Source organism: Lemur catta, chromosome 2 (genome assembly GCF_020740605.2).
Source record: "Lemur catta isolate mLemCat1 chromosome 2, mLemCat1.pri, whole genome shotgun sequence".
Classification (NCBI taxonomy): domain Eukaryota; kingdom Metazoa; phylum Chordata; class Mammalia; order Primates; family Lemuridae; genus Lemur; species Lemur catta.
The window spans coordinates 14,215,169-14,238,272 of NC_059129.1; the positions used below are offsets into that span (position 1 = coordinate 14,215,169).

The 23,104-nt window shown below is 46.7% G+C and overlaps 1 protein-coding gene across 2 annotated transcripts in view; it reads left to right on the forward strand.

Annotated features, from left to right (window-relative positions):
• Window positions 1-2,031: 2,031 nt before the first annotated feature.
• The window catches only part of EEF2K (eukaryotic elongation factor 2 kinase), a 55,227-nt gene continuing 34,154 nt past the window's right edge, over window positions 2,032-23,104 (forward strand). For both annotated transcript variants that reach the window (XM_045542764.1, XM_045542765.1), the window contains exons 1-2: window positions 2,032-2,238; window positions 13,903-14,224. In XM_045542764.1, the coding sequence (XP_045398720.1) occupies window positions 13,979-14,224 (246 nt within the window). In that variant the 5' untranslated portion in view covers window positions 2,032-2,238; window positions 13,903-13,978. The remainder of the gene's footprint in view (window positions 2,239-13,902; window positions 14,225-23,104) is intronic.

The window sequence follows — 23,104 nt, forward strand, 5'->3', positions numbered from 1 at the left end:
TCAGCGTTTAAATTTTCGAAGAACTGCCTAACTGGTTTTCATGTTCCATTCCTTTCCACAGTGTATGACGGTTCCAATTTCTCCACATCATCCCCAACACTTGTTATTATCTCAGTCTGTGATTATAGCCATCCTAGTGGGTGTAGTTTTGATTTACATTTTCTTAATGGCTAATGCTGCCCAGCATCTTTTTATGTCCTTATTGGCCATTTGTATATTTTCTTTAGAGAAATGTCTATTCAAACTCTTTGCCCATTTTTAATTGGGTTATTTATCTTTTTATTATTGAGTTATAAGAGTTCTTTATATATTCTAGCTGCAAATCCCTTATCAGATATGATTTGCAAATATTTTTTCCCATTCTGTGTTGTCCTTTCACTTTCTTGATGGTGTCATTTGCGTGCTGTGGGTTGAGTCCCACAGACGTGGGGATTTTGCTCCTCAGAACTTGAAGAGGGGATCTTTGTCCATGTTAGAGGAGAGGCAGCCTTAGGAAGGGGAGCTCAGCTTGGAATTGGAGTGTGCCAACAAAGGGTCCCCTGTGAAGGGTTTACAATTATTCCTCTTGGATACAGTAACTTTGAGGTACAGTTTTAACTTTTTTCCTCCTATGTTACTGTGAAAAGACCCAGAGTGGTACCTCATTGGTCTGATAGGTCACATGGTCATCCCTGAACCAATCCATGGGGCTAAAGGGATAGAATGTGCTTGCTGATTGGCCAGGTCTGGTCATGTTTTCACTTTGGGAGCCGAGGGAGTGGACAGGGCTGTTTTCCTGAATTGAGAATAGGGTGAGCTGGTTCCCTAAAGACAAATCAAGATGCTGAAGCACAGAAAGGGCATTTCTGCCAAAAGACAAAAATTAGAGGCTCAGAGCAGTTAGATAATTTGCCCAAAGCCATAGAGCTTTAAGTAGTTGGTGGATTTTTTTTGTTTGTTTTTTCGAATAATCTTGCTTTGGGTTGGACAGACTTAATCTCTTTGATCTCGTCTTCCTGTCTGATTTCCCCAGGATCAGAATTTCAGGTACAATTTTGTCTTTTGCCAAAAGCCATTTTTATCTTTTGGGGGTTATCAATACAGGGGGAGAAAATGTATACTTTGGAGAGCCTGAACTTTGAAATCAGAAGTCTGGATTTAGTGCGAGCTCTGTCCTTTCCTGGCTGTGTCACCTGGGGCAAGTCATTATCTCTCTAAGCCTCAGTTATACGATCTGTAAAATAGGGCTAACGACACCTACCTACCTCAGAGAGTTGGTGTGAAGATGAAATGAGATAAATCTCTCAATAAATGTCACTGTCATTTTTATACCTAAAATAGAATTTGTGACATTTCTAAGATTTCACTAGAAAAGTATCAGGAAGGATATAATATCAACACGTTCACAGTAGTTATTAGTTTTATTTCCTTTATACTTTTTCATTTTTATCCATTCCTCTACTCATTCCACAGGTATGTATTAAGCACCTACTGTGTGCCAGGCCCTGTGGCAAGAGTAGTTAGGAATATAGCAACGTACAAAACAGATAAGGACTGACTAGAGGGGGATATTAATTTTAAAAAATTACACAAATAATTGCAATTATCGTAAGTGCCTCAGTTTTTACAAAGCAGAAATCAGGAAAAAGTAAAACATTTCCGGTAAAAATATGTTAAGGTTATGTATAGAGATTTATACAAACAAGCAATGGGCTCGGATTACTAGAGATTGTGGAAACTTTAGCAGGCCCAGGACCCGCGACTCAGAGCCAGCACCAGAGCCGGGAAGTCAGTGGCGTGGCGGCTGCCGGAGAGGTGGCGGCCACCGGGTGGCGGCCACGTGAGCACCTCGTGGTGCGCCAGCCCGGCCGCTGCCCCGCCCCTGCTGTCTGCCCCAGCCCAGCCCAGCCCAGCCCCGGCTCGGCTCCTGCCCGGATCCAACGCCCGCTGGCCCCGTGCTGCAGCTGCCCCAGCCCGGCTCGCTGTCGTCTGCGCTCGTGTCCCTGGCAAGCGCCCCCAGCATCCCGGATCGTCCCAGCGGGCCTTCGCGCCCCTTGCACCGCGGGATCGATCCGTCCGCTCTGCGCGGCCCCGGCTGCATCCCCGGAGCGCCGGCCTGCGCCCCCGCTCGCTGCTCCCCGGCACTCTCGGGGGGCCCACCCGCCTGCACCCTGGAGCGCCGGACCTCGAGCCTCTGCCACCTCCTCTGGATCCTCGCGGCCGTGGGCAGCGGCTGCCGCGCCTGTCCGCCCGAGGGAGGTAGGTGCGGCCGGCCGGGCTGGGGGGGGCCGGGATCGGGCGCTGCAGGCCAGCGCGCCCCGGTGCAGCGGGTTCCGGAGTGCGGTGGGTCTGGGCTTGGGAGCGGGGCCCGAGGCGGCGCGGAAGGGGAATTGGGGGCGCTTCTCCTCTGCTTGTTAACTCTCCGGAGCTCTGTGTTTGCCTCTGTAAAATCAGGAAGCCGTGCAGACTAGTGGTGATGCGGATGGGGAGACAGTTGGCAAGCGATGGGCCGGCTGCATTGTGGCTGGGAGAGGCAGCTCTGGGGTGTCCCCGGGGCCCTGCAGAGGGTGGACGCAGCCAGCGCTGCCTTCCTGTCCCCTGCAGGTCCCAAGGCCGCATCCCCAACCCAGTCTCCTGAAAAAGAGGTCTGCGTCAGCCAAATTCCCAGAACTTCGGGGACTGTGTAGACGCACCCTTGCTGCATTGTTGGCTGCGGGAGTTAGGTTGTTGGCAGGCGCCACTGATGCGTGTGCCAAGGGGACGGGCATTAATAATCGAGTGGCCGCGCGGGGGCGGGGCCCGCCCGGGCCTAGATCGGCCTGTGCCCGCCTTCGGGACTGGGGGAAAGAGCCCAGCCGCACCACGATTGGGACCCATGGGCTGCATAGGGGTGGAGGGGACGCTCGCAGGGAGCCTGACCTCTGGGGTCCTCGGTGGTGGGCATGACCTGCCTCGGGGCCACTCAGCCAGGCAAGCAGGAAAAAATAGCTACAGGCAGGAAACAGTGGAGCTGGAGCCTTGAGTTCAAATTCTGACTCAATTACAGGCTTGTGACCTTGGATAAATTGCTTAACCTCTCTGGCCCTCAGCTCCCTCGTCAGTAAAATGCGTACAATATTAGCGTTTACCTCTTAGTGTGGCTGGAAGGATTAGATGAGTAAATACATGTCAGGTGCTAGAACAGTACCTGGCACACATGAGTGTGTGAAGGCTTGTGGCACTGATGGCAGAGAGCCCTAGACAGGCTGTGGAGTCTCAGGGAATTCAGTAACATAGTCTGCATCGTTCTGCTAACCAAGAAGCTGCAGACTGTTAACCCGGTGAACTGAGAATACTCCGAGGAAAGTGGTTAGTGTGACACCCATGTCTACAACTGGGATGAAAGCGATTTGGGCCTTAACTTGTTGCTGGATCAAATTCTTGCAGCCAGGGCTGATGGGCACGGCAAGAAGGCTTCAGATAAAGGAAGGAGTCATTAACAGGCAGATAATAAAACAGAAGATGGCAGTCCCCCAGCCCCCAAAGTCCTAGGGCTGTGGAGCTCCTAAAGAATATTTTGAAATGGCTAGAGTCGGAGGGTGGATGGTGTTCCATTCTCCATCGGTAAAGCTTTCTAGATCTAGCAAGGACTAGTAAGCCACAAAACTGCCTGAAAAGCAGAGGGCTGGACTGCAAAACATTTCTCTAGGCCAGCGGTTCTCAAACTTCAGTGCACGTCAGCATCCCTTGGAGTGCTTGGTTAAACTTGTGTTGCTGGGCCCACTTCCAGAGTTTTAGGAGGTATGGAGTGAGACTTGCGAATTTGCATTTCTAACAAGCTCGCATGTCAGGCTGCGGCTGCAGACTGGTCCCACGCTTTTAGAATCACTTAGGGAAGTGATAACTGCATTGAAAGCCCTGGATTCAGCCTGCATCAGCTTCCAACCCAACTTCCCTACTTCTAGCCATATGATTTTGGGAAAGTTACTTAACCCCTCTGTTCCTCAGTTTTCTCATCTGTAGAATGAAATTAACAGTGCCTACCTCTAGGAGTTCAGAGGAGGCTTCCTGGAGGCGTGACATCTTTTTGCCACTGTTTTTCATTTTTTAAAGATGGGGTCTTGCTACCTTGCCCAGGCTGGTCTCAAACTCCTAGGCTCAAGCAATCCTCCTGCCTCAGCCTCCCGAGTATCTGGGATTACAGGATTGCACCATTGTGCCCTGCTAAAGTGACATCTAAGCCAAGACCTGAGTGATAAGCAGACAAGTTGGCCAGGGCATGAGTAGGGAGGGCAGGCTGGGGCATGTGCTAGACAGGAAGCAGGGTGTGTTCAAAGCCCACGGAGGAAGCAGCCCATGTCCTCCAGGGAGCTCAGAGGAGTTACACAGCAAGTATTTTGTCAGCGATACTGAAATGCTATCAATCTGTTTTGGGCAGGATTGCAGTAAAGGGAAACCCACCAGACTGTGGAAAATGGGCTGCTAGGATGGGCTGAAGGTGGTGTAAGTTATTTCGGCCCACATTTCATTGGCCCGAATGCAGTCATGTGGCCCCACCTAGATGCAGGAGATGCTGGGAAATGTAGTCCCTAGCCAGGCAGGGGAGCATGAATTCCTGATGGAAAGCCAGCTGTCTATGCTACCGTGGCTTTTTCTGGCCCCTGGCCACCTGTCTCATCTCTTCTCCACTTAACTTGGCTCCAATCCACTCCACTGTGTTGGATGCATGAATTTTACAGATGAAGAAGCTGAGGCTCAGAGAAGTGAAGTCATTTGCCCAATATTGCTCAGCTGGTAGTGCCAGGGCAAAGGCTTTGTTTGGCCAGATCCTGCTTTTGGTGTTTTTCAGGTCTTCTGTTATGCAGGCTTTCCTACTCAGGGTCTCGGCCGTGTCACTGGGCTAACTAACCCCCTTGTAACTACAACACAACAGTCCTTCTGCTCCTGTGGCGCCACCTGCAGTGCCCCATACATCAGCAGGAAATTGCCAGCTTTTCTCCAGTTCCTCGTTCGTTCATGCGACATGCACTTATGCATTTATGGTGTGTGCCAGACATTGTGCTCTGGGCTGGGAAGCTGGAGAAGAATCAGACAGGGTCCCTTTTGTTCAAGACACTCACATGGTCTGGCCGCTGAGAGGGCTATGTAAACACAGCTCTTGTGAGAAGTGAGACACGCTGTATCCCTGGTTGGACCTGCCAGGAGTACGGAGTGTACTAGGGACACGAGAAGGGTGCCCAGCAGATGACTAAACATTAAAAATCAAGCTGTTTTTTGCATTTTGCTAATTGAAGCTATAATTGCAATATTTTTTGCTTCATATTCTAAAATGCATTTTTCTCATTTCTAAAACAAAATAGCCCTTGCACAGTGACAGTCTCATGTGAACAAAGCCTGGTGTACTGCGATGATATTTTTACGAGCCTTTAGTGGAGCAAATGTTGACTTGTCTCTGGTTTCTGCGTCAGTAAGCAAAGCCAATTTCTCTATCGCTTTATGGTACTCGTGGAGATTTGTTTTCAAAGAGGAGGAGTGGGGAGAGAGGGCTGGGGAGGATTCCTTGAGATTCTGCCAGAATCGTTCTAGAGCTGGGTTTCTCAGCCTCAACACTATTGACATTTTGGTCAGATAATTTTTCACTGTAGGAGGCCATCCTGCGCATGATAGGATGTTTAGCAGTATGCCTGGCCTCTCCTCTACCCACTAGATGCTAGTTGCAACAACCACAAATGTCTCCAGACATTGCCAAGTGTCACTTGGGGGAGCAGATCACCCCAGGGTGAGGGCCACTGTTCAAGACTGTATTCATTTCCTATTACTACTGTAACAAATTATTGCAATTGCTTAGTGGTTTAAAACAACCCTTTTATTATCTTGTAGTTCCTGGGAGTCAGAAGTTCTGAAATCAAGGTGTTAGCAGGGCTGTGTTCCTTCTGGAGCCCCGAGGGGGAAAATCTGTTTCCTTGCCTTTTCCAGCTTCGAGAGGCTACTGGCATTCCTTAACTCAAGACCCTTCCCTCTGGCTGGGTGTGGTGGCTCATGCCTGTAATCCTAGCACTCTGGGAGGCGGAGGTGGGAGGATCACTTGAGCTCAGGAGTTTGAGACCAGCCTGAGCAATAGCAACACTCCATCTCCACTAAAAGTAGAAAAAATTAGCTGGGCGTGACAGCAGGAACCTATAGTCCCAGCTACTCAGGAGGCTGAAGCAGGAGGATCACTCGAGCCAGGAGTTTGAGGTTGCTGTGAGCTATGATGACACCACTGTACTCTAGCTGGGGTGACATAGCAAGACTGTGTCTTCAAAAGGAAAAAGTCCCTTCCCGACATCTTCAAAGCCAGCAGCTTCACATCTTCAAATCTTTCTCATTGTCTAAGATCACATCTCTTCCTCTAACTCTCACCTTCCTCCCTCCTTTTTATAAGGACCCTTGTGATTACACTGGGCTCACAGGATGATCCAGGTCTGTCTCTCCATTTCAAGATCCTTAACATCATTGCATCTGCAAAGTCCGTTTTGCGGTATCAGTTAACATACTCACAGGTTCCAGGGATTTTGATGTGGACACCTTTAGAGGGGGCTATTATACTGCCTGCCACATAGACTGGCCTCTGGGTATAAGCCAATGCTTGTAGAGGGCTTGGGAGGAGGGAAGTGACTTAGTGGGGGTGGGAAGTAGGGGATGGTCAGGGCATATTAGCAGCTAGTGCTTTTGAGTGCCAAGTCTATGCCAGGCGCCATGTGCCTGATCTCACTGAATCCTCAAAACAACCCCTGCGGGAGGCAGCGTTAGCTGCCCCCTGTCTTACAGAGGAGGTCAGAATCTGAGCTGCATCTTGAGGAGAGCAAAGCAGCTTGCCAGCAAGTGGGAAAGGTGTCCCAGGCAGAGGGACAGGGTGACTGATTCTTGGGCCTGGAAAGTTGGGCACATGAGATGGCAGGGATGGCCATCTGTAAGTCAGTCCTTTCATTCTGACGTGAAGTATACTATTTCTCTCAATAGCCTACATAATTGCTTATTTATGAGCACCTACTGCATGCTGGGAGTACGTTAATAAGAGACCGATGTGAACTCTCAGCTTGATGTTTGACTTACTCCTAATGCTGCATCTGCAGTAAATAAATAAAACGTGGAGCGGAAAGGTGTCTGACTAGCACGTGTTGGGCGTGTGCACGGTGTGGGCACTCACTACCTGGGACGCAGACCTGAGGAAGGCGCAGCCTGCCCCATGGGATCTGCTGTTTAAGGAAGTTTCCCATCTCCTGATGATGGAGCCGGGATTCAAACCCTGCGCATTCGGCTGCAGAGCACAAGCTGTTAGCCACTCTATTGGGCTTTGGTTTTGTTTCTTATTTGAAGGAAACTGAGGACTGAAGCTGGGGTTCAGGATGTCCCGGGAGCAAGCCAGGTGCAGCCCGGAGCAGCCTAGCATGGCGCAGTTCCCCCAACTAAGGCGGCCCCTTTGGAGGTAGGCAGTCGCTTCTCCGGGGCCTGGTGGCTCCTGTTATTGTCAAATGAGGGAGTCCATGTCAAGTGCTTAGTAGTGTGGCATCTAGTGTGCTGTAAGCCCTTTACGTGTATTTTTCTGTCTTATTTCAGTAAAAATGATGCCTTTTCCAGGCCGATATGAGCAAAGGTCTCTTCTGTTACCACTCATTGGCAGCACAGAGCCGTATCTCCCCTTTTCTCTCATGGTGAGACGAATTCACACTGAACTGTGCGAAACGCTTAGCTGCTTCTAGTTGGTGGAACAGGACAGAGAGTTCTTGGCGTGGTAGCTAAAGGCACCAGCAGAAGATCTGCCAGTGTGGGGGTGGGGTGGGGAAGGGAAGTGGTTAGGGGAGGTGGAGCTAAAGTCTCATTTATCACACCAAGAAAACAGAAGATAGGCCTAAAACAGATAAATTAAGAAATAGCGGGGGAAGCATATTATCTAGAGGTATAACACTGAGAATAGTTGGTTGGAAGTAGGGCTGTCTGTGCCCAGTTGCAGAGGTGGCTCTCTAGAGTTGAGCAGTACCCAAACTATGTGGTCATTCACATTAACCATGTGTTTTAATAAAAGTATTTTAACACTGTATGTAAGTAATATACAGTGGCTCAAGTCCTGGCTGGCTTTCGGACTTGCAGGTGATGGGGAACCTATCTGTAACCAGCTAGTCTTCGCCGCCCCCCCCCCAAAGGCAAAGTTTGCTGCATCGTGTAATGCACAAGTCCAGGCGGGGGTGGGTAGTTTGGTTTCAGGCAGGTTTGGATTCTGGGTCTCAAATGATGTCAGCACTATTCATTTTTCTATCCCTGGTTCTGCTTTCCACTACACATCAGCTCTGTTCTGTGGTGGCCTCAGCCCCAGTCTCGGATTCACATCCTGCAGGAAACGACACACTACCTCTTCCAGCTGTTCAAGCCGAAGCCCCACGCTTAGCTATGGGCGAGAATGGCTCTACTTCAGTCACATGAACACTTCTGAGCCAATCACCGTGGTGGGGCCCCCAATGCTGTGATTGCTTTAGACCTGGATCACATGCACACCCCAACCACATGACCTGAGGGTGGGAGTGAGGCAGATCCCCATACAGAAGCCAGTATATGAGCGGAGGTGGCTGATAAGTCACCCACATTCACTGTGGTTACAGTCGAGGACCTGCGGGATCTGCTGTGCGGGGCAATGCTGGTGTGTGCACTGGGCAGCTGGGGGTGGGCCACCCTGGCTCTGGGATCCCGGCTCCCGGCAGTGGGGCTGGGGAAATTTCACTTCTTTCTGCAGCAGGAAGGTGACTCTTGGGGGTGAGGGCGACGCCCGAGGAGGACCGGCAGCTACTGTGGCTTGACCCAGCAGGCCCTGGCCTGAGCATTGCAGGCACAGTTTCCTGCCACCTCCTCCCGCCGTGACTGCCACAGCAGCCCTTTATAGGAAGACGCAGTGAGAGCAGAGGTTCCCGTGGACAGGGCCTAAAATAGTTTGTTCCCTGAGGACTCCTGAAGCAGCTTGGCTGTGCTGCTAGCCAGACAGCCAGGTCACCTGCCTGGATGGGACCTAAGCAAGCCTCAACCCCCTTTATTTATAATAATAAAAATGGCATGCAAATTGACCAAGGGGTTGACCAAAAAAATTATTATTACAGCTGTTGAGTTCATGGGGTGGGTACAATTAGGCATGCCAGTTTATAAGTGAGAAAGCTGAAGAGGTAAAGTCACACTGCTAGTTAATGGTGCAGCTGGGGCTTGAACTCGGGTGTTTCCAACTCAGAACTTCACTCTGCTGCCTTTCCGTAGAAATAGGGACCGGGAGGGGAAGAGGTGGATCCCTGAGCGCGAGGGCAGAGGAAACCTTCTAGAGAATTTTGATGTCTTGGAGTTCTGCTCCAGGTCCTAGGCTCCCTGCTCACGGGGGCAGGCTCCTTTGGACTGAGGAAGCCCAGGTTAGACGGATTCCTAGGAGGCTGGGTACCTTCGCTGGTGTCCTGGTGTTGACCAGGGTTCCTTGCTTGTCTGGGGGGGATCCACTATCCCCCAGGTGCTCAGTCTTCAGGTGCAAATGTGGGAGCATCTCCAAAGTTAGGACTCTGGGTTGAGACCCAGGCATCAACTTGTCATAAAGGACGTGACTTTTTCTTTCTCTTCTCATTTCTTTTTTCTCTTCTCTATTTCTTTTCTCTTTTCTCTTTTTTTTTTTTTTCTCATGTCTGATAGGGTCTTGCTCTGTCACCCAGGCTGGAAGGCAGTGGCATGATCATAGCACACTGTAACCTGGACTCCTGGGCTCAAGTGATCCTCCTGCCTCAGCCTCCTCAGTAGCTAGGACTACAGATCTACACTACTATGCCTGGCTAATTTTTCTGTTTTTGAGAGACAGGGTCTTGCTATGTTGCTCACGCTAATCTCAAACTCCTGCCCTCAAGCGATCCTCCTGCCACAGCCTCCCAAAGTGCTAGGATTATAAGTACGAGCCACTGCGCCCAGCCTAGGGTGTGACTTTTTATGATACAGGAGAGAAGGGGCTACTAGATCAGATAAGATTAGCAAAGAGTAAAGACAAGAAAATTACAGTAGGTTATACAAGTTTATGGAGATTGTGAGTCCAGGACTATTATGCTGCCCCATGATGTCAGCGACCCAGGCTGTCTTTGTGTCATGGCTCTGCCAACCTCAGCACATGACTTCCACCTTGTGGTCTCATAAAGCTGCTTGAGCTCCAGCAATCACACCTGCATTCCAGCTAGCAGGGAGGAGGGCAAGCAGAAGGGCACACTCCCTTCCTTTAAAAACCTTCCCTAAAGTTGCACACAGCCCTTCTCCTTACATCTCATTGGCCAGAGCCTGGTCACATGGTCACATCTTGCTGCAAAGAAGTCTGGGAAATACAGATCTTATTTTGAACGGCCACGTGCTTAGCCAAAAACCAATGGTTCTGTTACTAAGGAAGAAAGAATGAACAGCTGTTGGTGCTGCCACAGCTGCCTTAAGAGCAAATTTGTGATAACTCGAAAGCCATAAAACAGATCACAGTTGCTTGGTTCTGGAATGCATAGCAAGTGCCTGCTGTTTACAAGGCACTGTGCCAGGCAAGGTCGCAGCTGCTTGTCTGCAGCTACTTTCCTTTCCCAGGGGTGAGGAGAACATCAGGTCTGTGGGGGGACATGGCCAAGGGCTGCAGTTCTGGTTCTAATTCCCCTGTGCACTAACTGTGGAACCCCACTGAGGCCACTTTGCCACTCAGCTCCCCACACTGTAAAATGGGGGAGTTAGTGAGATGAAAATTTGGCAGGGTCATTAGCAGCAGAGCCAGGATTTGCACCCCCAGCTGCCCAGCTCCCGAATCTGAGCTCTTAGCCACTGAGCTACACTGCCTAGAGGTCTCTAGGCTGATGCTGTGGTTCTGTCCCCTCCCCTGGCAACGTCCCAGCCCCCAGAGCCTACTCACTTGGCCGGACTTGCTGGCAGCTCAAGCTCACGCTGTCCTAGTCAGCAGGGATTCTGGCCAAGGGCTGGCCAAAGTGGCTGAGAGTGGGGAGAAGCGGGCCCGGGGCCCAGGGAAGCTTTTGGTAACAAGCCGGATCTGGTGGCTCTGGCATTGGATCCAGGCCTCTGACTGTGTCTTACCCAGAGGGTAAGAAACAAACTTGGCGGTTGACACCGATTTTCAAACTGTCAGTGGAGAAATCAACGTGTGGGTGGTGTATTAAGGAAAAGAATAAACAGAAAGAAAAACAAAAGACATAAGTAGAATAGAAAATAGCAAGACTGCATTGTACGAAGTGTAAGGCTAAGTACAGTTTCCCTGAAATTTTAATTTCCATTTTCTCCATGTATTCTAGGCTAGGCTGTCAGTATATTTCCTGCTTTCTTAGCTGTCAAGAAAGTGCCAGAGCCTCAGATCTAGATGACAGCCCACTCAATGGACAGAGCTGTCGAGAATAATTGGAATTGTTGGCTTGAGCTAAAAATATTTTTAATTTATTTTACGTTGAGAGCAATCCAGCTTTGTAAAAAGTTTAAGCAGTATAGAAGTGTACAAATTTTTTAAAAAAGTTCCCTCTACGCCCGGCTCCCAGCTCCACGACTGCCCATTCTAAGTGCTGTGCAGGTCGCATGGATCCTTCAGGAAAGTTTTAGTGCAGTACAGATGCCCTCTTTTTCTTCTAACCCAAATGAGGTCACCATGACACACCTGCTCTTCTGCAGCCTTTTATACTTAACAGTTTTTCTTGACTTTTTTCTTTAACTCTGGACTCTGGCTGTATTGAGATAGGGTACACATGGCTTACAATTCACCCATTTGAAGTGTACAGTTCAAGGGCTTTTAGTATATTCACAGTCATGCAACCCAACACCACATTCAATTTTAGAACATTTTCAAAAGAAACCCCATACCCATTAGCAATCATCCCCATTTCCCTTCAACCACCCCCGCCCTGACCCCAGCACCAGGCGACCGTAAATCTACTTTCTGTTTCTATAGATTTGCCTTCTCTGTATATTTCATATAAATGGAATCATGCAATATATGTAGTCTTTTGTCACTGTCTTCTTTCACGTGACATAACGGTTTTAAGTTTCATCCATGTTGGAGCACATTAACATTATTTCATTTTGTTAGCTGCCCGATAACATTCCATTATATGAATATATCACATTTTGTTTATCCATTCACCGGTTGGTGGACAATTGGGTAGTTTTCTCTTTTGGCTATTATGAATAATGCTATGAACATTTGTGTATAAGTCTTTTTTTTTTGAGACAGGGTCTCGCTCTGTTACCCAGGCTAGAGTACGGTGGCATCATCGTAGCTCACTGCAACCTTAAACTCCTGGGCTCAAGCGATCCTCCTGCCTCAGCCTCCCAAGCAGCTGGGACTGCAGACACACACCACTATGCCTGGCTAATTTTATTTTTCTATTTTTTGTAGAGATGGGGTCTCGCTCTTGTTCGGGGTGGTGTGTACAAGATTTTCTGTGGGCATGTGTTTTCATTTCTCTTGCGTATATACCTAGAGGTGGAATTGCTGGATCACATGGTAACTCCATGTTTAACTTTTTGAGAAATGTCCAGACTGTTTTCTAAAGTGGCTACACCATTTTACATTCCACCAGCAGTGCATAAGGGTTCTAATTTCTCCATATTCTTGCTGACCCTTGTTATTTTCTATCCTTTAAATTATATCCATCTTAGTGGGTATAACTTTCATTTGTTTTTCCCTAATGGCTAATGATGTTGAGCATCTTTTCATGTGCTTATTGGCCATGTGTGTATCTTCTTTAGAGAAACGTCTATTCAAACCTTTTGCCTATTTTTTTTTTTTTTTAAGAGACAGAGTTTTGCTCTGTCACCCAGGCTGGAATGCAGTGGTGTGATCATAGTTCCCTACAGGCACATGCCGCCATGCTGAGCTAACTTTTATATTTTTTGTAGAGACGGGGTCTTACTATGTTGCCCAGGCTGGTCTCGAACTCCTGGCCTCAAGTCATCTTCCTTCCTTAGCCTACCAAGGTGCTGGTATTATAGGTGTGGGCCACCGTGCCCAGCCAGAGCTTCCCCTTTCTAACGGTCAAACAGTATTTCAAGGTGTAGAAAGAAATACTGTAATTTTTAACGAGCCTGTATTGATGGATATTTGGGGCTGCTGGCTTTTTTTGTTTGTTTGTTTGCTGTAACTGATCATGCTGCAGAGAACATTCTTGGGGTGCTCATTCATTCCGGGGAAGTGTTTTCAAGCGCCTTCTCTGTGCCAGGCACTCTTTGAGGCACTGGGCATATGGACAATAACAAAGTAAATAGAATGACTTCAGCCAGGGAAGATCACTGTGAAGAAATGAAAAGGGTGACATGCTGGGGAGTGACTGGATATGCGTGTGGAGGGGGTGGTCTTTGACTTGGGGATTCAGGGAAGCTTTCTCTAAAGAGGTGACCTTCGAGCTGGGATCTAAATTTTGAGAGAGAACCCACTGTGGGAAGGTTGTTTCAGGCAAAAGGAAGAGCAAGTACAAAGGCCCTGAGGCAGGGATGGATTTGATGTGTTCGCAGAACAGCAAGAAACCCAGTGTGCCTGGAGAGCGGCCAAGACCGCAGGAGGAGTTGGGCAGGAGGCCAGATGAATGCAGCTCTTGTTGCCTTAATAAGGCTTTTGGATTTTATTATAAATATGAAGGGAAGCTGCTGGGGGTGTTAAGCAGAGGAGAGACTTGATCTGATTTATTTTCTAGAAAGAGCAGTTCTTTTCCCTACCTTGTTCCCACATTTCCAAGTGCTGATTTCTTAGAAGTGGAATTACTGGGTCAACAGGTTTGGACATTTAGAATGTTCCTGGATGCTGCCAACTGCCTCCCCCGAAGTTAGCTCTAGGTTTTACTGAGTGTGCCGGCTCTTGCATGCGGGGTGAGGTGCCCAGTGAGCTCTCACCCTCGGGGCAGCAGCACCCACTCTCTGGCTCTTGTTCCCTTGCAGGACCTTCGCCACTGCATTTGCCCAGTAACTCTGGCTGTACCACGCGCCCCTTGGGTAAAACGGGCACCCCAGGAACATGGCAGACGAAGACCTCATCTTCCGCCTGGAAGGCGTTGATGGCGGCCGGTCCTCCCAGGCTGACCATGATGGAGATTCTGATGTGGACAGCGATGATGAAGACGGTTACTTCATCTGCCCCATCACTGATGACCCCAGGTCAAACCAGAATGTCAATTCCAAGGTTGATAACTACTACAGCAACCTAAGGAAAAGTGAGAGGTATGGCTCCAGTGGGTCCCCAGCAAGCTCCTTCCATGTCAAGGTGAGTGAACCACCTGCTCCACCTGCCACAAGGGACGGTGGGTTGGGGTCTTCCCCGTGTTTCCCAAACCTAACCCGTGCTCTGAATTCTAGATCTGAGCATATACTTGTTAAGGTGGGAGGATTTTGTTGGTTTGAAACAGGTGTCATTACCTTGAAGCAATGTTTTTCAAATAGCTTCTGGGTTGTGAAAATCTTTTAGTGAGTCTTACCCAACTCTTTTTTTTTTTTTTAAGAAATGGGACAGAACAGAATAAAATAGAAAATATTGGAGAACACTGCAAATTGTAAACATCTTCTTTCTTTTTTTTTCCAAGAGACAAGGTCTCACTCTGTCACTCAGGCTGGAGTGCGGTGGCATGATCGTAGCTCACTGCAACCTCAAACTCCTGGGCTTAAGCAATCCTCCTGCCTCAGCCTCCCCAGGAGCTAGGACTAGGATGACAGGATGCACCACCCTACCTGGCTAATTTACTTATTTATTTTTTTAGAGACAGGGTCTCACTATGTTGTCCAGGCTGGTCTGAAACTCCTGGCCTCAGGCCTCCCACGTGGCTGGGGTTACAGGCGTGGGCTACCGCATCTGGCTTAAGATCTTATTTGTTGAACACAGATATGTACACATTCACATACATGACCTTGGTGAATATATCACTTGCTTATGGTCAGTGCCCCAATATATTATTTTAAAGTAATGGAACAGAACAGAATAGATATTGGAGAGCACTTCCAAGTCTGAAGATCTTATTGTTGAAACATATGTACACACCTGTTCACACATGCACATTTGGTAACTATACTGATTGTTGATGATCAGCCTCTTGTGTACACATTGTTAATTTTTTTTTAAAAAAATTACTTACCAACACACTTTTATTGAAAACCATTTGGTAGGGGCCAGCCTGAGTACTTGATGACATGTGAGAAATAAATGCAAATGTAATTCGTACCACGTATCTGTCACTGGGCTATGCATTGCATACAGAGAGGCAAGCAACAATTTTTCCCAACCCTAAGAGTCTTCCCATTTATCCAGCAGAGACATCGAAGTAAAGAAAAAAAGTATAATAGGCTATTACTTTGATACAAATATGTTTTAGGAGCACTGAAAAAATGATCTCCTTTTACATTGACAGCGTCGTATGTGGTTACAAGGGTGAGGGATAGACTAATTCTTGTTAATCATTATTTTTGACACAATACCTAGTGTTGTGTGTTGCACAGCTTAAATGCTTAATAAATGTTACTTCTCTTTCCGTTCCCGCATTCCAGCACGTGGCCACAACAATTTGTCATTGACTATGAGAATTAATGGTTTTTAAAACCTTTCCATGGATTTAACTACCTTTTGCCAAATTTGTTTACTGGTAAAAACTCACTGGAAGGTTTCTACCTCTCATGTCTTCTACATTTATCCAATTTTGGGTTAAATGTTTTGATGTCACCCCTGTGTGTTGTGTAGTCAGTACAGGGATGTCATGTAAAATGTGGCTCTTCATGTTGGTTGTGGTCCCAAAGCCACTGTTTAGGACTGGACTTCCTTCTCTGGGCTGAGGGAAAGGGTACTTACTGTGTTTGGGGATTTGTGTTCAGACCCTGGCAAAACTGGGAGGTATTAGGGAGAGGGGGAAAGGCAAACGGCTTTGTGTAATAACTGGTAAGGAAAAAATAAAAAATGCAATACTGTTATCCTTATTTAATCCTCACGAACGGTAAGTATCTGTACTGTAAACTAAATCCCTATTACCATTTTGGGATTTGAAATTAAAACTATTCTTCTATAATTTTCACATTAATCTGTTTTTAGAAAACTAACAATTTTAGTTCTTGGAGACAGTTGGGTCATTTTTTCCTTTCAGGGCCAAAGTTCTAGCTGAAGTCACTCTGGGGCAGGCAGCTCCAGAAATAGCTCCACGGGTCTCCTCTGGGCTTGGGGCCCCTGATGAGGCAGGTTTACACTTTCCACATTTCCGGTCCTGAAGCAGCTGTGAAATGCACACCGAGGCCAGGGAGGGCAGCTTGACTGCCCACTGAGAAGGGTCTATTTATAGACCGTGGTCCTCACAGAATGCTGTGTTTACATTATAGCAGAGATGACAGTTCCATGTGATTTGACTTTAAAACTATATGTATATATTTTATATATATGTATACATATATGCAGAGAGAGAGAGAGTGTGTGTGTGTGTGTGTGTGTGTGTGTGTGTGTGTGTGTGTGTTTAAAAAAATCTATGAAAAGCCCTTGGCACAGTGCTGGTCCATAATAAAGGCAAAAATGTTAGCAATTTTTTATATGTCACTAAGTAAAAAGGCAAGTTCAAATATAATATGATTTTTTTTGGGGGGGACAGGGTCTTGCTCTGTTGCCCTGGCTAGAGTGCAGTGGCAGTCTCAAACTTGTGGGCTCAAGTGATCCTCCTGCCTCAGCCTCCCTTGTAGCTGGGATTACAGGTGTGCACCATCATGCCCAGCTAATTTTTCTATTTTTTGTAGAGCCGGGCAGGGCTTTGCTCTTGCTCAGGCTGGTCTCGAACTCCCGACCTCAAGCAGTCTTCCCACCTGGGCCTCCCAGAGTGCTAAGATTATAGGTGTGAACCACCTTGCCCAGCCTGCTCCCACTTTTATATATATATATATATATATATATATATATATATATATATATATATACACACACACACACACACACACACACACAGTGATATATACAGATTAGTATTTATGTAGCAAAAACTATTTGAAGGAGGAATTTGTATGCAATAGTTAATGGTGATTTTCTCCGGGGGTTGGGGGATATGGGGCCATTAAGAGGCACTTTGATTGTCTACATTATGTATATATTTATACTTTTTAAACTTTTAAAGCTACATGTGTGCATTACTTGTGTGTAGAAAAAGATGTTTTTAAAAGAAGAAAAAACAGCAAAATCACCAGGGTAACACCCCTCCCCCAAACAAACACGTTGATAAATAGCTCCCTCCTCAAAGCGCATCACTTCTACAAGGCCAAGTTCAGAATCCTCTCTTAGGATGAAAGCGTCTGCCAGGTTCCTAGGGGACCTTCTGGGCTCTGTTCACCCCCACCACACATCTGGAAGCTCCTGGAATGGGGTTCCCTTGTTCACATCTCTGCCTGAAACCTCTTTCAGCTGATGTCTCAGTCTGTTAAAATGACAGTCCTGGCTCCTCCAGGACCCAGGTTTAAGACATCTTTCCTGGCTCTCTGTGCATTTCCTGGGGCGTTTAGCAGACCTCTCTGTGCCTGTGTCATTCTTTGTTTGAGTCAGTGCCTGCCTGCAAGGCTAGGGGCTGTGTCTGATGGCACCTTTGTTCCCTTGACTTGCACATAGTGGGCACTTGGCAAAAAGTTTGTCTACGGGCAGGATGTAGCTCTTCATTTCCTACCCTTTGGGCTCTGTTGGGTTACTGTCACCTGGGGCGACTTCAGAGGGAGAACCCAGCTCAGTTTTCCAAACCACGTTCCCCCTGGCGCTCCACACACGTAAGTATTTTTTTTATTTACTGTCTACTTGGCAACCTGGCTGTTTAACCAAAATGGCCCCCTGGCCTCCCTCCAAGGAACATGCCCGCAGGTGCTGGGTGTGGGTTGTGAAAGGTCAGGCTGTGTCACTGCCAAGGCCCAACCTCCGCCCACGTTCCCCTGAGATGTGGCAGAATCACTCAAGGGGCCACCCTCCCAGGCAGCCAAACAAAGGATGTTTATAGAGTTTATCGTAACGTGGGAAAGTGCTTCTGCTCCAGAGTTAAATTTTAAAAGAGTATAATGTAGTTATAGCTCTGTGAGACATGTACGTGCGCACACGCACACACACACACAAACGCACACATGCACACACATGCACACAAGCCTGAGAAGAAGCACGTCAACATGCCAACAGGGATTGTCTTTGGATAGAACAGGAGTGACTATTTCTTTTCTCCTCCTCTGTCATGCCTCCATTTTCTAGAATAAGCATACATAGCATATATAGTTTTAAATTTTTTAATAAGGTAAGAAATTTTATTTTCATCATTCATACTTATTTTAGAGACAGGGTCTCACTGTGCTTCTCAGGCTGGAGTGCAGTGGCATGATCATAGCTCACCGCAGCCTCGAACTCCTGGGCTTAAGTGATTCTTGCACCTCAATCTCCCAAGTAGCTGAGACTACAGGCATGTGCCACCACACCCAGCTAATTAAATAAATTTTTTTTTCATAGAGACAGGGTCTCACTATGTTGTTCAGGCTGGTCTTGAACTCCTGGCCTCAAGCCGTCCTCCCAAAGGAGGTGTGAGCCACTGTGCCCAGCCAAGAAATTTTATTTTTTAAAGATTGTTTTCCTTGGCTGGGTGTGGTGGCTCATGCCTGTAATCCTAGCACTCTGGGAGGCTGAGGTGGGAGAATTGCTTGAGCTCAGGAGGCAAGAGCGAGACGTCGTCTCTACTAAAAGTAGAAAAATTAGCCAGGCATCATGGTTGCATGCCTATAGTCCCAGCTACTTGGGAGGCTGAGGCAGGAGGATCGTTTGAGCCCAGGAATTTGAGGTTACAGTGAGCTATGATGATGGCACTGCACTCTAGCAGGGGTGACAGAGCAAAACTCTGTCTCAAAAAAAGAAAAATTGTTTTCCTGGTCTGAGATCTTGATAATCATTCCATATCAATACATATAGATCACCTCTTTTTTTTTTAAGTGTGCATTAAATTGTATTTCATCACATGACATACTTTATCTTAAGAAGGGACATTGAGTTTTTTTTTCTATAACAAATAGTGCTGTATTAAATATCTTCATATATATAGATATATATCTCTAAGTAAACTTTTAAAATACACATGTTTTATAATCCCAGCTACTTGGGAGGCTGAAGTGGGAAGATCACTTGAGCCCAGGAGTTTGAGATCCGCCTGGGCAACAAAGTGAAACCTGACTCAAAAAAAAGACCCTCAAAGCCATATATTTTATAATATGTAAATAATATATGTGCAAGGTAAAATGAATTCAAACCATATAAGTGGTAGACATTGAGAAGCAAGCTTTCCACCTCTGAGCCCGGTTTCCCTAGGTGATGTCCTTCCAGAATATTCCTTCCATATATAAGCATATATATTCATGTGACTCCCCACCCACTTTTCTTTTTCACAGAAACATCACAAACCTGTTCTGCACCCTTGTGGCCAACTTCTGTATTGGCCCACTGCACTGCCCTGAGCTAGAACTTCCGTAACATTTGCTGTGGCCCGGGTGTGTCTCTGTGCCTTAGTCTTACCAACTCATTTAGTCTGTGCAGCAAGCCTGTGATGATTGGCATTTTGCCATGTAGTAAACCTGAGGCTCGGAGGCCTTAAGTCACTTGCCCTGGTCAATAGAAGGGCCATGTCTGAACATAGGCAATCTTGTTCCAGAGTGGATGCTCTTAATCGCTGCGGTATGTCTTCTCACTTACTCTGTTGTTTTGTTTTTCATCTTTAATGGCTTAATATTTCATTGTTGGAAGCGTCGTAATAAATTTAGCCAGTCCCTCATTGAAGGGCATGTAGGTTGTTTCCAGTCTTGTCCTGACACAAATAGTGCTTCCTGGTGCATGTGTCTTTGTGCCCATGAAGGGGGTGTGCCTGCCCGAGGACTCCCCAGAGGTGGGCTGGCGGGGGCAAAATGTTTGTGTGTTTAAACTTGGCTGGGTGTTGCAACTGCTCTTCCAAGAGGTTACACCAACGCCCGTGCCCCCACGATGTATGGGCACACCTGCTTCCCACACCCGTGTTGGGCAACCTTGGTGATTACACTCATGCTTGTAACCCACCTAGGGTGGCTCTGACAGTTTGGTCAAAGAAGAGGGATCACCCCGGAAGGAGACAAGGAGCCAGTGTCTGATGACTCACTGGGGAGACAGGCATCTCTGTCGCCCAAGCCCCGGGAGGCCCCACCCTGTCAGCCTTGGGTCCCTGCCCATGCTGCTGACCACGGGAAGCGCTGGCACACTCAGAGGAGGTTGGGATTTTTTTGTGCTCTAGGAGTGCAGGATCAGGAAGTGAAGCTTAGGCAGCCTTGGTCCAAAATGCTTTGGAACTTCCAGCAACATAAGAGCCTGCTGGGCAGATGAAGAAAAAGGAATAATGCTGGCATTAGGCAAGAAGCCACCCGCTGACCTGGTGTCTGGAACACACGAGGAGACTAAGAAGGTTTGAGCCCAGCTGTAGGGACCCTTCTTTCTAAAGGAATGTGTATGTGCTAAAGTCCTTTGTGGAAATGTGCTAGAGTATTTATTAATGAGGGTCCCGTTTTATTTATGTCAAAAAAATTTCAAGCAGATACATTAAAATATAATTCCCATACCATACAGTTTACCCACTTAAAATTTACAATTCAGTAGGTTTTAATGTATTCATAAAATTATGCATCCATCACCACAACCAATTTTTAAAATTTATTTATTTTTGAGACAGGGTCTCACTGTGTTGCCCACATTGAACTCAAATCCCTGGGCTCCAGTGATCCTCCTACCTCAGCTTCCCCAGTAGTTAGGATTACAGGTATGAGCCACCCTACAACCAATTTTACAACATTTTCATTACCCCCAAAAGAAAGACCACGTCCCTTAGCCATCCCCTACTAATATCCACATCCCGCCCAGCCCCAGGCAACCGCCAATCTACTTTTCTGTCTCTCTGGATTTGCCTATTCTGAACATTGCACGTAAATAGAATCATACACTATGTAGCCTTTAGTGTCTGCCTTCTTTCCCTTAGCATAACGTTTTTGAGGTCCTTCCATGTTGTGGCATATATTAGTACTTCATTCCTTTTATTGCTGCAGAATATTCCATTGTATAGATAGGCCATATTTTAAAAATCCATTCATGGTGGACGTTTGAGTTGTTTCCGCCTTTTGGGCTATTATGAGTAATGCTGCTATCGTGTGAGCATATGTTTTCATTTCTCGTGGGTTGATACCGAGGAGCGGAATTGCTGGGTCGTGTGGTAACGCAATGTTTAGTCCCTCATTCTTGTAAAAGAACAAGCAACTGGGACTTGGCAGGCTTGGGTTGAGTCCTGGGTCTGTTACTTCCCGGATCCCACCCATCGGGGGAGATCAGTTGCAGCTCCTCTTTGCAGCAGACAGTGATTTCTTTAGGATTTTTAGTTTAGTTTCTTTTACCATTATTTTTTTTTATTCATCTTAGAGGTATTCCATGTTCCTTGCAGAAAACAATGAAAGTGAGAATAATTGCTATTAAGGTCTTGGTGTGTATTTCAGACCTTTTTGTATTTCAGTATAAATACAGTTGCAAATAAATATGGACTTTTTATTCTTGTAGGATGATGCTTTATATGCTCTTCAGTAACCAGTTTTTAATAGATCATATCTTTCAACATCAGTAAAGATGGATCTAGTCTGTCATTTTTTTAATGGTTTATCATTGTGTGAATATACTACAGTTTCTTTAGGCATTGCTCTTAAGGCATACTTAGGCAGTTTCCAATTTTTTGCTACGATATTCACTGCCAGGTTCCGCAGATAATTGTACTGAATCTCCAAGGGCCTGCAGCACAGAGAGGAGCAGCCACATAGCACTGTTGGCCTCTTTCCCTCCCTGAGCCTGGCTGTTTCCCCACTTGTTCCTGCTGCTTTAATTTGCCCCTGGCTTTATCCGCCTCCAGGAGGGGAGATGAGTCGGGCTGTCTCAGAGCTGTATTTCTTAAAGTTTACAGAAGTGATGACGGGAAAGCAAATGTATCTTATAACAGTCAATGTTTCAGGAAGGAGGCCTCATGAGTCACTGGAGAGGGGGCTGCCTTGATTGCTGTGATAGCAGCAAGAATAATAATAACATAGAATGTTTTTGCTGTTGTTACCATTTTTATGTGCCAAAGAAATTGCAAACACATTACCTGCCCATCTGGCCTCACTCCTGCATATTCCAGGAAATATATTATTATTACTATTATTCAACTTTTATTTTTATTTTGTATTCTCAGGCTTCGAAGAATCAAAGCCTTTGTATTCTCTAGCTAGGGTTGTATTTTTGTTTTTTAGGAAACACCCGTGGCCTCCTGTTCCACATAGGATTAATTAGCCCACTCAATAGCTGAATTCTAGAATCTTTAGAACTAGAAAATATTAGAGCTAGCATGGCCTTAAGGATCATCTAACTCAGTGATTTTTTTTTGTTGTTGTTGTTCATTAACTTTGATTTACACAATGCAATACCTAAATACATTCTCATTGTAAAAAAAATGCAGTGTAGATAAAGCTGAAGTCACTTTGATCACCCTCTTATACCCTATGTTCTCAGAGATAACTATTATATTTGGTGTAAATCACTTTTCAGACCTCTTTCTATATATTTACATATAAATATACGTTTATGCATATGTCTACAGATACATGCTTAGAAAATCCGTGGTATTGATTTGTGGGTTTCCTTCACCAGTAAATGGTGTCATAGTGTTTATATTGTTCTGCAACTTGCTTTTTTCCTCCCTAAACAGTAAGTCTGAGAAATCGCCCATGTGAGCACCTTGTTCTGAGTATACCAAATGTATATGACCATCCCGCTATAGGCAGGCAGGTTGTGTGCACTGCTGGACCATTATAGCATTATAAGCACTGACTGTCCTTGGGCCAGGTCACCTGGGCACACCTGGGGAGGTGATGGGAATGGCTGGGTCACAAGTCAGTGCAGGAGAAGGTTCACAGCCGCTGCTAGATCGCTCTGAAAGGTGGCAATACCTGCCTTCATTCCCCTTGAGGTGTCTGAGACGATCCACTTCCCAGTCCTCTATTAGCACATTTTTCCTGACCCACTGTTTCTGGGGGGAGTGTATCTACCCCAGGTGCAGGGGCTACGAAAAACATTGACCACCAGTAGCCAAAACCT